The 17,604-nt window shown below is 45.9% G+C and overlaps 1 protein-coding gene across 1 annotated transcript; it reads right to left on the bottom strand.

Annotated features, from left to right (window-relative positions):
• Nucleotides 1-363: 363 nt before the first annotated feature.
• MIP (major intrinsic protein of lens fiber) lies at nucleotides 364-9,613 on the bottom strand. Its single transcript, XM_015429722.1, has 4 exons — nucleotides 9,254-9,613; nucleotides 4,505-4,669; nucleotides 3,010-3,090; nucleotides 364-549 (listed from the first exon to the last, which is right to left on the bottom strand). Exons 1-4 carry the CDS (start codon nucleotides 9,611-9,613, stop codon nucleotides 364-366), a joined length of 792 nt encoding a protein of 263 aa, XP_015285208.1.
• Nucleotides 9,614-17,604: the final 7,991 nt, after the last annotated feature.

Consider the following 17,604-nt stretch of genomic DNA (forward strand, 5'->3'; position numbering starts at 1 on the left):
AGATCAGGAGGAACTGGCTCTCCTATATCTTTTCCCACAAAACTGTTCCCAAAATTTCTCACCGCAAAATAAATTATTTAAAAATCAGGCAATGACATCCCCTCCACTCCCCATCCCACCCACTCTCCCCATTTTGTTGTTCTGGGGGATTTTTTGTATGTGTGTGTGTGTGTGTGTGTGTTGTTTGTTAGTCTGTTAGAGAGACCGGATAACAAACTGTCCCATCGGATCTGTGTCTCCTAAGACATCACTTCCTACTGGCCAGGAGCAATAACAGTCTGTATACTGGGCCAGTTGTTTCTGCCCCCTCTCTCCCCAGAGGAGGGGTATGTATGCTATGGTTTGATCACCCTGGGTCACTGTTTATAGTGCTTGCGTCTTCAGCTCAACAGGTTCCCCAGGAGGCTCTGGGGCGGCACTCGTTTCAGCTGGCCGGTCACCTTTGAGGATAGACAGGCGCTCTGAGATGCCACGCATCCGGGGGAAGAGGATGAAGTCATACAAGAAGCCGCCCAATACACCACCGATTATGGGTCCAACCCAATACACCTAAGAGAGGAAGAAACACATGGGAAAAGGGAGCAATGAGTTTAGAAAAGTGGTTGAGAAGTGCATTAAATAAATTTAAAAGCTACATAGAAATAGCACTGTACAAAAGAAAATGTCTGCCAAGAGAGTCAGGTGGTAGTTAAACTGAATAGGTGGTATAGACAGAATAAGTCTGATTGCGCACGGCAATGGGCTTCAGCACCCCACCCCATGCTGTTTTCCAAGCTGGCCCATGTTTCTTGGGACATATATGGGACTCCCAAAGAGGAATAATAATAGGGGAGCAACATTTTAAAATTCTGCTTCATATTTTAAAAAAAGTTTGTTGCATGCAAAATTAAAAGTAGCACATCAAGGTGAAAGATTGATCACAGTTTATTACACGCAGGATACTTTGTGTGTGTGTGTGTGTGGGGACTATCAAAATATATGATCCCTGCTACAAACTTGGAGTCTAATGGTAGAGTCCAAAATGCTACCAGCTCAATGCAACACCTCATTCTACAAAATAAATCTGTGGCCAGATCTAAACGTGCAATAAAATGAGGTGGTAGAAACGTATTAATCTATTTCAAATGGGGGGTCACTTTCTGGGTGTGTGTGTGAAAAAACTCCATGCAACTAAAGAGAATTAATGCACCATGGGAAATTTTTAACTTTTTCTCTTCCCTACAGTTCTAGTGGATTTTTTAAAACTTGCCTGGAGGTTTTTCTTTTTTAACATGGGTTAACATTGTGGCTTAACATCACCGATCTGCATTGGCAGAACCCATCTTAGGAACTCATCTGCTTGTTTCCTCCTTATTCTGTATCAAATCAGAATTATGTCTGGAGACAGACTTTCCCCCCAGAGGGCTGAAGGTAGTTTAAGAGGTTCAAACTCATCCACTTTTTGCTTGCACTAAACTAATTTTGCAATTTTCCATCTTGCTTCCAGATTCGGCCATACTTATAAAAACATTGTGTGAACCAATACAGCAAAAGAAATGTGTCTGCACAAGCTTCTTTCAAACCTCTTTCAACTCTCTTAAAAATAGCTATCTTTGGGATTCTCAGCTTTATTGGGGTTACTTTGAAAAGTTTGAGAACACTGAGTGGGGGGCCACCACAAAATGGCTGCCAGGTGTTTCCTGAGTCCCCATAGGCACAAAAGTGATGCCCCCTGGGCCCTTCTGAAGTACTTCCTACTCCAGTGAGTTGGACAAAGGACAGGACTGGCTCTTTGGTTTGAGGAAGAAGGAAGTGGTCACCAGGAAACATATTTATGGGTGCCATGGTAGTTGGGCACTATGTTTTTGTATTTATTTAAAGCATTTCTAAAGCATTTTTTTTGAAGTATTTAAAGACTTTTAACCAGACACTGGGTCCCCATGGTGGTAAACATCAAAACATTTCAAATATTAAAAACAGCATTAAAAATACAGATATGTACAAAATATTTAAAACAATTTAAACACATAAACACTAGATGGAGGGCTAAATATGAGTTAGTGAGGGAATGCCAAACAAAACAAACAGTCTTCATCCTCAGACAAAAATAACAATGCACGGAGTCAGACGAACCTCCCTGGGGAGGGAAGTTCTGAAGATGGCAATCACTGAAGTCCCTATCCTATGACATTTCGCTTGTTACTTCCCCCCCCCTTTTCAGTTGGTCTCTCCGTGTTCCAGAACATTCATGTGCTGCTCTTTGCACATGCAAATTCCACACAGAGGAATTTCATCCCAGAAAGTTATTTCAGAGGCCAGATTGGTTGGATGAACAACAGGTGGCACAGTATGAAGAAGCAGAATAAAGGATACTATCCGGGATTAGGTATTGACTGCACCAGGAATTCTAAATATCCTGAGACATATCTCAGGGGGAAAAAATACCTAGTACATGGTAAAAACAAGGTTCAAGCTTTTCGTTTAATTTCTTTTTTAAGTTGCAACATTTCTGTTTAACATTTTTTTCATTTGGCCTACTCCTTTCCTGTTAGGCTGGATCCCACAGAACATTGGCTATTACGTTATAATCATTCACCTCCTAGATTTTCCTGTCTGGACAAGAAAATTCAGGAAGTGAATTGTTACAGTAGCACATTTTCCAAAAATCTGTGATTCCATGTTTATATCGCTAGAACTTGCTGCCATGGGAATCTTTTGCTATTGCCATCTGTCACACAGCATCACAGAGTGCTTAATTACCACCCCTGATCCAGGCACTGGTTTCCCTCAGTTTCCCATCCCAACATTATACCTAGAGATCAGTTGTCCTGAGGAATGGGACCCCAGTGGTAGACCTTGGTATCTGGTTTTCTTGTGGGAAAGGAGGCTTCTGTGGCACTAAGAAATAGGGCCTTGGTGGAAACTGAGTCAGATTAAGTCACGTCCAAGTCATCTTCACAACCATTACACATCTGATCATTTAAACCTATTATCTTAAGACACACACACACCCATAAACCTCTTGCTTACCCAGTGGTTGGTGAAATTGCGGGTGATAACAGCAGGGGCGAAAGATCGGGCAGGATTCATGCCAGCTCCTGTGTAATATATCTGCAAGAGAGTAGGGTCAGGATGGAGAGAGGGTTTCTCCCTGTATTCCAGGCACCCCCATGCCTCTGGGTCCCAAGTCAGTCCAGTTTTTTCCTTGAGATGGATGAACAGCAGATGGGCAAGATATTCTGTGACAGTTATGGAGATGAAAGGCTGAGATGGCATCTCACAGAATGGCAGAGTATGGGAAAGACAGGCTTCACTGAATAGACAGGGTTGTTTTCAACCCAAAGGGAAAACATGCTAGCTGTTTGATGCATTAACACCTCCAGATTGGAGTGACCATGTTCTGGTGGGCTTGAGCCAGGGAACCTGGCACCCAGATTGGCTAATACCCAAGAGTTCTTGTGGATGGGAGCCCTGCCAGACCCCCACTGCACCACGCTCCTTACCCCTGCCCCTCTGAGGCCACACCAGCTCTTCCAGGGAAGCTGCCTTGCCACTTCTGGTCATTTTCACTACCCACTACCCACCAGAAGCAGCAGGGTGGCTTCCCTTTCCTTCCCCAGCCTCCCTGCCCCCATGGGGGGCTTGGGAAGGAAAGAGAGACAAAGAATGCCCTCTCTCTCTCTCTCTGTCCCCTTCTCTGCCCCCCCCCTGCAGCAGAGGGGAGGCTGGGGAAGGAAAGAGAAGTGGCCCTGCCCTTTCTGGTAAGCTTAACTCCCCTCTAACAGCTGACCAGAAGCTGCAGGGCGGCTCTGGGAGGGAAGGGACCTTCCCAGGGAACTAATCTAATCCAATTAGTAATCTAATTAAATTCCCCGCTCCCAACTCCCCTGCCCCACCAATCAAAATTTTCTGGCTTGGGCAGCACTAGGTGTGAGGGGTGGCATGCTTTCTGAGACAAGAGAGGGCAAAAGGCACCGTTGTGCCCACAACTTCCTAAGAGGGCTGCATGCCAGAGAGAGGGTAAGTCTGGGGGAGAAAGCACCCTTTCCTTTACAGGATAGTAGAACCGTTCAACTGCACCCCTAACTAAAGGCTGGGTGGAATTTATATTTAGAAACCTAGTATTTGCAGAATCCTGCCACAGGCTGACATACCACCTGCAAATCATAGAAGGTTGTAGAAACTTTAGTTGTCAACTTATAGTCACTCCATGAGTGTCACACCATATTTTTATTCCCGGACATGGCCACTTTGATGGGGCAAGTTGAATAGTGTTTGCAGTACACATTGTGCTGTACAGGTTCTAAATACCTGCCTGGGGATCTCAACAGCAAGGTATATTACAGATAAGACACAAGGCAGCTGAGTGATTTGTCCTGTCACAAATAGGTGGAAGGTGTGGTGAGGATGTGACTGCAGACTTGCTGATCTGAGAGGCAAGCTGGCTGTTAGTTTAGCCATGCCTCACTGTGCAAATAGATTACAGCTGGCCATGACTGCATTCAGATTTCTGACGCATCATTACCCCAAAGAGGTGTCCAAGAGTGAGGGAGAATCCCACAGCCATCGCGACAGACCCCATGCGCCCATTGCGTCTCTCATCGTAGGTGGCAAAGATGCAGAGGACAAACTGCAGGGTCAGGAAGATCTCCACGACGGTAGCTTGGCCTACATTTACACTGGGGTGTATCTGCAGCCAGGGAGACACACAGAAAGAGAGAGAGCTATAAGGGAACGACATAAGTCAATACTTGATTTTGTCCCTTGCTGATATGACCAGTCAAACTATAATTGCATAATTACTGAAGTTGTGCCCAGAGGCCCATCTTGTTCATTTTCCCAGGCTGAATTTGATTCTAATTGTACCCATTCCATGCCCAGCAGATGTTTCTGGTGCTGTTAAAAAATTAGCTGGGAAGATTTACAGGCAAAACATTTTCATTGGTCACTATGAAAACATCACTATTTTCCAGATCCAGTTTCAGTCAAGACAGAGGCTGGCTAGGACAAGGCAGAGATTAAGCAAAGTAAAAGGGAAACAGCTGGAAAGACAACAAAGAAGCCAGATGCCTGTAACCAGCAGCAAAAGAGTCTCAGAGATGCTCAGACCTCCGATCTTGGAAACCTATGTAGAGGCAAGGAGTATCACTTTAACGGCCCTGCCCTCTTGCCATTGGTAGTTCCTTCCTTTGGCCAGAATTCGGTGGCAGTTGAATCCCCACCGGACAATCCACAGGTCCCAAGCTCAAGCTCACTACACTTAATTCTGGCTGCAGTCTGTATCCTACTACCCACTAAACAAAGTTTGAAGCATTCCTCCCACCTAAGGAGCCTTCCTCCAAGGACTTGAGTGGACCTTGCTCCAATGGAAGAGTCATTTAAGTTGAACAGTCTCCTCCAGCCTAAGGTAGAAATGTAGGGATGCCAGCCTACAGGTGGGACCAGTGAATCCCCTGGAATTATAGCTCATCTCCAGACTACAGAGATCAGTTCCCTTGGAGAAAATGGATGCTTTGGAGGGTGGTCCCTGTGGCATTGGAGCCCACTGACACCCCTGTTCTTCCCCAGGCTCCACCCCCAAATCTCCAGAAGTTTCCTATCTGGCAACCCCACTTCCCCATCCCCTGCTGGTGGCCAGAGGGACCAGGCAACCCTAGCCATGCCACTGCCTCTCAACTTCAGAGCTCCGTTAAAAATCATGCGATAGTGTATATCACTAGTTAATGACATGCCCTTCTTCTGTAAGGGCTAGCCTTGGCTTTTTGCATTTTAGAAGAATAATCAGGCTGGTAGGAACCAAAAGTCCATCTAATTCAACCATCCACCGAAAGAAAGATCATAAAGCTGAGACATCACAGAAGGAAGTATCTGGAATAATCATCTACAGATGACCAAAGGTGCGTGCTGCAAGATACTCTCTAGCCTGTCTAGCTGAACTTTGGCAATGCTACACTTCCTCACCCTTACCACTAAATTCTGTGGATTATTTTTCAAGTCTTTGGTTGCTTCCGCATGGGAATGACTCCCTGTTCTGCTCTCGTTGCCGCTGTGAAAGCAGAGATATTTGCAATTGCACCAGAACAATGGAGGTATTCCTCATAGTATATCCCCTCATACCTGCCATTTCCCCCGCTTGTTGCTCATTTTTTAAAAAGATGGTAGCTGTATAGTTCTAAAATAATGATGCAATGGTGATGCATCTGCTGATTACAAAATAGCCAATAAAAACTTGCTGCTGGTGGAGTGACGGCAGGTTCCAGGGGAAATGAGGCTGGATGTGGGAGAGGATGAAAGTCGTATCTTCCTGTCCACACACCAAACTGTAGGGTATGAATTTCCTGGACTCGTTTTTGACACAGTCTTTCTGGAAAGATCATACCAAAGCATGTTTGAAAAAAAACAACAACACAGCAAAGCCGGGGAAAACTTGGAAGGATGTCACACAGAAATCCCAAAAAGAACTGCTTCAGTTTTGGGGGGGAGGAGAGGAAATGTGGAACAAAACCCCCATATGGAAGCAAGCAACCTTTGTCATCCTTTCCGCTTGCAATGCTGTTCTAGTCACCTTTCCCAGAAAAGAACCCCCACCTACATCTGTCCAACATGGTCTTCTACTTACTGCCTTTCCTTTTCCCTGTGACTAGACCTCGTATTCTGATAGGCCACTGCTGTTCACCCATTCAGACCTCAGACATGACTTCAGGCCTACCTCACCCACATGATTTTCTTCCTTGCTTTAAAGGGCATACAAATGAAATATTATTTGAGTGGAGGAAACGCTGTGGAAGAACACTCACTGTGCCTTTTCATCAGATAAACTACCATCTCTTCTGTGAAAAATGTTACTGCATGTTTGCAATAGAAGCTTGGTTGTGCACAGTGCTGACAGGCTGGTACCTGGGTGTCCTCAAGAAACATCTTCACCCTCCAGTCCATCCCCAGACCAGGGATGCCACATTTCACATCAAATATGTTCAAAACTTACCATGTTTGAAGGTTTCAATAATTCATGAGCCAATCACCCTGTCTGGTTGGTTCATGTCAAACCTCCGCAAACTCCTGCCGAACAGGGTTGCATCAGTTTTTTCAGAATTGAACATGCACTATTAACACTGCCAATCCCAACAGATTGGTGGCCATTGAGAAAAATCTGCTTAGATGGACACTGGAATTTTTTATAGCATTTATTGATGACTGATTTATATAATTGCTTTTGTGCCATTACAAACTAACATTCTGGTGATCTGTTATCATAATCTCTGAAGTTCCAAATTTCATTTTTTATTTTAAGCAAAAAATTGGCTCCTTGTTTACAACCTGTGAACAGGACATAAGCTGAACCGGTGGAGGTTTGCACATCCCTACTCCAATCCGGTTCTTCAGATTTTATTAGTATGGAGTGTGCTTTGTGAGGGAGAAATAACCGAAAAACAATTGGTGTGAAACTTTAAGCACATTTTTTAAAAGTGGGCCATTTGCTTAGAACTATTTGGGAATTACTCTTTATCTTTTATGTAGCATAAGGATGTTGGGTTCACCCCGTGGGTGGGGGGGTGGGGGTGGGAATGCAGTGACTGTAGATCTAATGTTACATTTCATGGCACCCGTACTCTGTCCATGGTCCTTTTTAAATCCTATACTCCCTTAGCAGTTAACTATCTTCTTTGCTATTCTCTGTACTCCATGCATTTACATCCTGATTTTAAACCTTCAGCCTGATCACACATATAAAGTTTTATTCAAAAGACATAGCTACCCATTCTTTATATCTATGGCTCAGTTACCCTTAACTTCAATGCAACATACCTGAATTGAGCACTTCCTAAACTGAAGATATGAAGCACTGTAATGCACAAAAGAACCACATTACATAAAGATGCCCACAGAATGGCCATAAAGATGCACATAGTCTCTGGTGGAAGTTTAAGACCAGATAACACCAATGCCTCCAGAAGAGAACTGCACTGAAATTGTGACAGGCTTCTGAGCAATAATTCCCATCAGTGGGCACTGACAGAACATCTTATCTTTTCCAGCAGGCAGTGTGTTTCCCTCTATAACATACACAAGGATTCAAACATATTTTTTTTCTCTTAAGCAAATATTAAAATGTACCCAGACAGGTAAATGTGGACTTTTTATAAATTAATATATAATATAAGTACAAAACCTCTGTTGACTGCAAGACTGCTCTTCCATCATCCATGTGACATTAGCAACATTCTCATTTACAGCAGGAAGGAGCTTCAACATCACATTATAGCCTGATGGACGAAAATGTTCTTAATAGATCAAAGCTGACACCCGAGGTCTGATCCCAGCGCTCTGGGACTGGCAGCAAGGACAAAAGACGTCTTTCTTCCAGACATCAAGAGGATCGATTTACATTATCGGAGCTGATTTACACTGCTCAGCTGTCAGTGAATCCGATTAACAGTTACTGAATGGCTACCACAGTCCCTCCATGCAAGATTCTTATGGCACCTTGAAAAACTAACCAGTTTTTATTCTAGCATATGCTCTCATGGACTCAGAGCCCACTTTGTCAGCCTGCATCTGACCGTGGGTGCCAGTCCACTAAGCCTTACGCTAGAATGATAATTTGGTATTCTTAAGGCAGTATAAGATTCCTGTTTATTTTTGCTGCGACAGATGAACATGGCTCTACATCTGCAATTCACACAAAAGACTATAAATGAAACTGCTGTCTCAGGCATATTCGGGAGAGGGCAGGATATAGATCTATTAAACAAACAAACAAATAACTTGACCGCGAGGGTGTCTTTCTCTTTCTCTCCCTCACCACCCTGCTGCACACTCTCAAAGTGCCATAATTATAAAATTACAAAATCCTTACTTGTGCTCCCTCGTGCTCTCTCTCTCGCCCCCCCCTTTCCAGTTTACATACTCAGATGTATGTACATATAACATTTTCTGTTATCTGGCTCCCACCCAGCTATGAAACCAGCCACGTCGATAAACCAATACACGGGGAAAGCTAATACAAAAAAAATCTATTAAAGTTTTTAGGTTCTGCTTCCAGGCCCTAAACTAAAAATGCTTCCTTTCTAGATCTTGGGATTAAAGGCTAATCTAGGCACAGAAAGCTAAATATCATTCTCCCTCTTTTGGCACCCATGAGATCGTCTCTCATCTGTATTTTAAAACCATCACACAGGCCTCCTGCATATAGCAATGTTACTTCCTCAGATTTCAGATACGGAGAATGCCCCCCTCCTCAAACGCACTCCCATACAGCTCTGCATCCAGTTACCGTGTTGAGTGCCAGGTTACCCCGCAGCGCTGGTGGCGTGACTCCATAAAGCACGGCTGCCCCAGCCACTCCTCCCAGCACCTGGGCCACCATGTAGAAGACAGCACGGAAGAGGGAGAGCTGGGAGCCCAGCAAGAAGGCCATGGTGACCGCTGGATTGATGTGGGCACCGCTCACGTGGCCTAGAGACTGCACCATGGTGGCGGCCACCAAACCAAAGGCCAGTGCCACCTGTAGAACGTTAAGGGGGCCAACGACCCAGCGAAGTGAAGCCCCCAGGCCAAAAAACACATAGAACATGGTGCCAAAGAACTCAGCAAACATAGCCCTCCAAAAGGAGGACGAGCGAGCCTCCCACATGATGGGACAGGAGAACAGCAAAAGGAGGAGTGCTGTGACAGCAGGACAGGTCTTCACGCTCACTGCTGCTCCCCCCACCTAAGCCCACTGCTTCCTACTGCTGGCTATGAGCTTTATAAGGCCTCCTAGCCCAGCCCAGGAGGTGGGAACTGCAACTAACTGGGGAATCTTAACTGCTTCACTGCCTGGCTGGGGGTAGCTGTGACAATCCTTATAAAGGCTCAGGAAACAAGGTCCCCCAATTTCCGCCTTCAGAACTTTGATCCATCATAGACCGATCCTCTTCTGAGCTTTGGTTTTGCCCCTCTCCCCTTGAGTGTCCCATCTTTCCAGCTAAGAAGTTTTTCTGTGAGGCTCCTCGCTGGCAACTGCTGGGGCTGCCTGGATGAATCACGTATGCCTTGGAACGGGTGATCTCTATAGTGTAGGTATTGTGAGAGTGGGGGGGGTGTCTAGTGTGGAGAGTACATTGCCGCTCTCTTTACTGGGAAAGTTTCAAAGATGGGCTTTTACAAATCACAGTGTATCCCCTGGCATAATGGAGATGCTTTTTAAGCTCTTCTGTCTGCAGTTCTGCTGCTGTTCCCAGTGTGACAAATCTAGTGGGCTTGCTGCCTGTATAGCAACAAGCTTTTCAGGCTGAATGTGGAATGGCGGGACAGGAGAGTGCTTGTCGGGACTCAGGAGGGTGCTTGTTTCTATGCATGAGTACAATCATGGTTCATGGGTCAGGGATGTGTGGGCACTCAAATATGATTCAGCATGCAAGAACAGCCTTCAGCATGATTCTGGCACTCCACTCCCTGAAATAATCCAAGCAAGGTTGAAGAATAGCTCAGAGGAAACAATTTTGTAGACCTTGCAGCATTCCTTGAACAAATCAAGTGTAGGCTAGTGGCATCTGCTAAGTGAGTCAAACTGGTAAGAGACAGAGAGAGGCCAGCAACATCATCCTAAACACATGCTGCAAGAATAAGAGCGGCTGAACACACCACCATTTTGAGAGATACATGGCCCACATTTGTTGGGTGTATCTTCTAAAGCTAGCATCTTTGGAAGATATAGATACACACACACACACACACACACAGAGTGGGTATGCTCCAAGGGCACTTAGAGCTTGCCACAAGGTTTTCCCCCACAGCATACACAAGCTTAAAATAGGTATGAATGTGCTGCATTCATAACATGGGTCTGGAATATGCATCTGATATAAGCATAACCAGCTGTAAATCTTACTGAAAGCAATGGAACTTCCTTCTGGGTGATGTGGTTTAGAGCCTATGTATTAGAGATTTCCCCGAAATACAAGATGCCTCTGATTTGATTTTAATTGATATTATACTGTTTCATAGCAAGACCACAGTCTCCAGAAAACTACATTCATCCAGAGTTCTCTTTTCCCCACCGCAACAGGAATTCCAGAATTTTCTACTGCACAAAGAGTGTGCAAATGGACACCCTTTGAATGGTGGGTATGACCTATATTCCAGCTAGGATTGAAAGCATTATTCTGTGAACCATCAGATTAAAACTGGTTAAAGGAGAGCACCACTTTATGGACTAAATAGACTGTTATAAATGCTAGGCATGCATCAAAATGAAGCATTTTCAAATCCCATTTATTACAATGGGAAAGTTAAGCAAGGTGTTTTGAAATCAGTAGGATTACATAGTGCTGAAGTATGGCTGGACAGTGTCCATTGTTTATAACACTGCACCCTTAGCCTATAAGGAGATGGCTTCAGTCTATGAAGAGCCTCATTGTGCAAGGTATTTCAAGTGATTTCCCAAGCATTGGTTGTCAGCCCAATTCTGAGGGCTGGTTTGGCAGCCAGCTGCCAATGTAACAGCAGCCATAGTGCTCTGATTCCTATAGACATTTTTTTCAGGGGGATATGCACTGCTCTGCAAGGTGCAGACCATGTAGTGGGAGCACCACAGTCCATAGCAATCTCAGTAACACTCACCAATAGGCAACAGGTGCAGCAAACCACCAAATGCTGATGTGGTCATTCCACCCACACACACAGAGCACCAGAGGACAGGGAGGAAGAGACCAGTGACAGCACAACCCCAACAGAGGCCTTTTATGCACATGTGGGTTTTTTCAGTGCTTTTCTCCAACTGCACTGGTTTGGGAGGGGTGTTTGTTTTCTGCACACGTTTTCTTCCCTTTGGTGGTTGCTTTGATTACTTTTCTGGTTTTTCCTAATTTTTTTTTGCAAGTGCTTATATGCTGGGTTTTTTCATGCTGATTCTGTTGGCATCAGTCATCGAGCATAATTCTGTCTTCAAGTTTTTTCACACACCACCCATAGCTGCCCATGTACACCCAATAAACCTTCCCCAAGCTGCATATACGTGCACTTCTTTCCCACATTCCCCCTACCTTCCTTGCTATCTTTTACAAAAATCTTTATTTTGCCTTTTTGTTGTTGTTGTTGTTTTTAATCTCAGAAACAGCAATAAATTTAGGTGGGTAGCCGTGTTGGTCTGAAGCAGCAGAACATAGTTTGAGAACATGAAGAGGTGTGCATGCACACGAAAGCTTATACCTTGAAAACTTTGTTGATCTTAAAGGTGCCACTGAACTCAAAATCAGCAATAGAATGCTATAAGGAGAGAGCAACTGGAGAGTGACTGGAGGTCCCCATTATTTGCAAATGTTACCTTTTCAGGTGTTTGTGGTGTATTCAGCAGCAAATCTAAGCATTTCTGTCAGGTTCCTGAATGCACCTGTGTATTTCACTGTCTCCCCACAATTAAAAAAACCCCTCTTATTAGTATTGGCAATCAATCGCTAAGGGTAGCCTTACTGAGCAACAGAGAATCCACCCCATACTATGCTCCATTTTAAAATTTTCTCAGTTGTACTAGCGATCCTTTGCTAAGAGGAGCCTTATTCAGCAACAGAGAATCCACCCCATAAAATGTTACTTTTTCTTATTTTCTCTAGCTGAATTAGTGATCCAATGCTAAGGAGAGCCTTACTGAACAACAAAGAATTTCGTGTTGCAGAGGTTGTTGCATTTTCCTATGATCCCCCCTCCCCTTTTTACAGTGAACATAATTATTATATTACTGCTTTATAAATGCAATATTAATGAGGTTGAAAATGAGTTAGCACATGATTGGTAGATGTTTTGTTTTGCACTCTTATGATCCAGCTGCAAAATGGTGAATACTTCCTTGGCAAATCACTAAACAGAGAATTGCCACATGACCACCTTCAGCCAATGATGTGGTGGGGATGGGGGTTAGCACTGAGGATGGTAATTTTAGAAAGCAGAGGACGCAGTGAAGCGCCATTTTACTTTTTGGATTCTCTGGTCTTCTCTATTGCTTACTTCATAGTTTTACAAACAATGGCAGTGACCAAGAGGCACATAGCCCACAGAGCAAGGGTGCCCACATGGCAGGCAGGATGTCCGCCTATCACACTGGCAAGGGTCTGACTGGGAACAAAGTGCTACCCATGCACAAGTGTCCCTGCTCCAAGCCACACAAACCCTCCCCCTGAGAGAAAGCAGGCAGAGATCCATCTCAGGCCCATAGCCCCTGCACTCAAGATCAGCTTCTTATCCACTGGGACAAGAAGGCAGATACAGAAGAGGCATGCCATCAGGAACCCCACTGCAGCTCTAATGCCCCCCCACCCCCCATATGGGACCAAGCTAGAACACTGCAAAGAATGGCATCGCATAGCAGAAAGGCACTAGGATAGCATGCCCAAGGCTCCTGGTTTCATCACCACATGGAGAGAGGCCAAAGGCAGGCAAAAATTTCAGAGCTAAAAATTCTCTCCCTCAAACTCCTAAAGGAGGAACAGGATGGCCTGGCTGATGGGCTGCTCAGACATCCATCATGTTGGTTGAGACACCCCTGCACAATCTCTTTGTGCTGCACCCTTGTGCCCCTTGAGAGCCCACACTGCCAACTTGCATGGCTTCTTAGATGCCAGCAGTGCTGTGGGGGACTGTGAGACCTGGAAACCTGCATAAGGCACTGATCCTGCAAGTGAATGGGTGCCAAGGTTTGCTTGGCCAGCAGTACTACTAAGCTTGGTGGAGCAGCTGCCAGTAGGCCTGCCAGGCCTCCTGCTATAGCTGACATAACTACGTCACTTCATGATACAATCCAGAAGTGACAAAAGGGTAGCTCTAGGAATTGCTGAAAATGCTATGGTAAAACAATAGAATTGCTGGCAATTCCTAGAGCTACCATTGTAGTTGGAAGTGATGTAGTAATGTCAGCAATGTCGCACCTCCCCCCATGTCCCTGCCCCAGCCCTCCTTCCCATTTTCCAGGCTCAGCCTGGCAACCCTAGCTGCCATTCACCCTTGTCCCATCCCCCACCTAGGGGGAACATCCCTGCCACACACTCTCTGGCATCATACCTAGTGCTCCCAGGTACATTTTCCTGGGAGTATGTCCCATCACATGCCTTGGGTTGCCATAGGCTTATTATATGACCACTTCTGACAGACGATCTTCTGCTGACTGCTGCAGCCACACGCCACTACTCAGCTCGACAGCAAGAGGAAACTGGCTGGCAAAACAGGGGCTGTGATTGTTGTCCCTGTGCAATGCTGTAATTTCTGGTGTGACCCAGAAGCAATGTCATTGCCTTGGGGGCAACACTCTAGCATTTGCACCAAACTCTATGGTTTCCGTAAAGTTTGGGGCAAGTGCTAGACCATTGCCTCTGGAGTGATGATGTAACTTCCAGGTATTTCTGGAAGTTGCATCATCACTCAGGGAAGATGATCAAGCCCCCTAGTAGCTGTGGTTATAGGAGCCTGCATTATCAAGATGGCGCCCAGGATGCATGTGAAGGGGAAGGGGGAGGTGGGGATGACTTTTGAGGCAACCCTCCTAGATCCCACCCTTGCTCACTTGTCAGTGTGTAGCTGCTCCTTTGGTGTGCATCTCTACAGATGGGGTACCTGTAACGGCTCTGAAATGAGATGTTACCTGGCAAGGTTTGCTGTTCCCCTTGGATGTACATGCTAAATGCCCCCTTGTGTATTTCCCAGGACCAGGGTGAAACATTGTGTGCTCCCAGTGTACAAGCAGAGACCTCAGAAATAGAGTCTCATGCTGTCTGCCCTGTTATCTCAGCTATGAGACACTTTGGCTCAGGTTTATATATTGCTGGCAGGGGGATGGGATTGGATGCAGGGTAGGGGGTTGGGTTGCTGCTGGTGAGGGGTGTAATTGACTGTGGCCGTAGTTGGCATCCTGTGGCACACCAGAGCTTGTGAGTAGGACCACATCCATGCGGGGTCGTTTTGCCTATTCCATTGTCAAGAACACGTATGAGCTACGTAGCAGTGGTTGACAGCATGACTTTATGACAGTTCTGGGTTATTTTCCTACAGGCTGGAGCAGTTTAGATAGCCACCAACCTCTGCCAAGCCCTTGGGCCCACCTCCTCCATTGGTGAAGAGGGTTGTGTTGGGTATGCTCCAGTGGGGGTCCATGGCATTGCTGTGCTGGTGGCTGGCTGCAGAACAGCAGGGCTGTATGCCAACTTATCTCCAAGATACACCTGGCATAGTAGCTGTTGACTTTCTGAGCGACCCCCCCCCCAATTACAGTGTGTACTCCTTAACCAAAAGAAACTTTTACCTCAAAATATCATCTTTATTGGAATACAGTAACGGGGAACTCAACAGCACTTAATGCACACATAGTTTTTGTCTAGCAACACCTTAAAAGCAATACAGATAAAGAAATTTGCACCAACAATGCTAAACTAATTCAATAACCAGTAATTCCTATTGATGTAATTGGAATTCCCCCCGCCCCTAGTGGATTTGCACATGTTGTTGAAATAGAACCTCTGGTCTGATTTTTCACATCCTGAATAATCTCCCAAAAATGGATTAAACTAAGATTTGCTGTGGGTGTTTTGAGATCAGGACCATTGACAAGGCTGTTTCCACATGTGAATCCCTTAGGAAAAAGTCAGGCTTTGTGGATTTCAGCACGTAGGAAATGGTTTTGAGTCTACCCTCCCATATCAATGAGTTGAAGGGCCAAACTACACTGGGGATCTATGATGAGATCCCTGGGCATGTAATTTAAGTACAAAAAGCAGTCACAGAGGGGGTATGGATCAGAGATGTGCAGCACTCTCACCACCACCACCACCACGCTACTGTCTCCCTGATCAAAATGCTCCTGCTAGGGTGGCCTGGATGGCCCTGGCCAGCACAGTCTCATCAGATCCTGGAAGCTAAGCAGGGGCCCCTGCCACACGGGGGGAGGGGGAAAGTACGGCCAAAGTGCGGCTTTTCAAAGCCGCACCAAAAGAGACACGCGGCGGCGGGATCACACAGATCCCCTGAGCCGCCGCGCAGTTCCTGAAAGGAGAGCGAGGCAGCCGAACTGCACATGTGTGTGCGTGCGCAGTTCGGCCGGGAGCCTCGATTGCTCCTGCAGACGAGGGTGCCGGCGATCTCACGGCCGCGCTTGCTCCGGTGCTTCAGGTAAGTCCTACCAGTTAGTAGGTTCTTTTTTGCACCGCATTTTCGTTCTAAAGGGACGGATCAGGAACAGGTGTACGCCGATTCCCAGATGTTGCGGTGGGATCGCACCCGTTTGCTGTGCCCCCGATCCGTCCCTCTTCCAAGCCAAAACCTCCCGTGTGACCAGGGCCAGGGTTACATAAGAACATAAGAGAAGCCAATGGCCCATCTAGTCCAACACTCTGTCACACAGTGGCCAAAAATACCAGGTGCCGTCAGGAGGTCCAGCAGTGGGGCCAGGACACTAGAAGCCCTCCCACTGTTCCCCCCCCATAAGCAACAAGAATACAGAGCATCACTTGCCCCAGCCTGTGAGTTCCTATCTGTACCATGTGGCTAATAGCCACTGATGGACCTCTAACCATGGTTGGCCCTGGTTAGTATTTGGTTGTGAGACCACAGTCACTATATGCAGAGGAAAGCAATGACAAACTCTGTTAGTCTCTTGCCTTGAAAGCCTACACAGAGGTTTTAAACACTGGAGGTTAAAACATCCGATGGAGGGCAATTATGATGGGGCTAGTGACACAGAGGGAGGGAAGAGTTAAAGTCCCCCCCATCCCAAATACAATAATCCCGGTCTATATTGCCTGCTGTGGCTGCTTTTGGTACCTAAATCACGTCAGCGATCCTATCACAGATCCCCAACATCATGTATAGGCTGGCCCTAAGCTAAGACTAAGCTACCAAAAAATCATGTGATTGGTTTTGAAACCTAGTGAAGGATGTTGCTGATATGTGTCACTGAAAAGGTGTCCTGCTTTAACTTCAACATACCTCATAGAATCATAGAATGCTAGAGTTGGAAGGGACCTTGCAGGTCATCTAGTCCAACCCCCTGCACTCTGCAGGAGCATAGCCGAAAGATAGCCCTACAACATACTCGAAAGATGGTCGTCCAGCCTCCGCTTGAAAACGTCCAGGGAAGGAGCGTCCACCACCTCCCGAGGCAGTCTGTTCCACTGCTCAACCACTCTTACAGTTAGGAAGTTTCTCCTGATATTTAGCCGGTAACGACTCCCTTGTAATTTCCACCCATTAGATCTAGTCTTGCAATCCAGAGCAAGAGAGAAGAGATCTACTCCATCTTCTACATGACAGCCCTTCAAATACTTGAAGACTGCAATCATGTCCCCTCTAAACCTTCTCTTTCCCAGGCTTTCCCCATAAGACTTGGATTCCAACCATCTCACCATCCTGGTTGCCCTCTTCTGGACACGCTCGAGCTTGTCAACATCCTTCCTAAAATGAGTTGCCCAAAACTGGACACAGTACTACAGGTGAGGCCTGACCATAGCAGAATAGAGCAGAACTACCACCTCCCATGATCTGGACACAATGCTATTTTTTGTACCTAAGTGTAGGACTTTGCACTTATCTCTATTGAAATTCATTTTATTTGTCTCGGCCCTCTGTTCCAGCCTGTCTAGATCATTTTGAATCCTGCAAATTTGA

This window comes from Gekko japonicus, unplaced genomic scaffold (genome assembly GCF_001447785.1).
Source record: "Gekko japonicus isolate JY-2015 unplaced genomic scaffold, Gekko_japonicus_V1.1 scaffold947, whole genome shotgun sequence".
In the NCBI taxonomy this organism is placed as follows: domain Eukaryota; kingdom Metazoa; phylum Chordata; class Lepidosauria; order Squamata; family Gekkonidae; genus Gekko; species Gekko japonicus.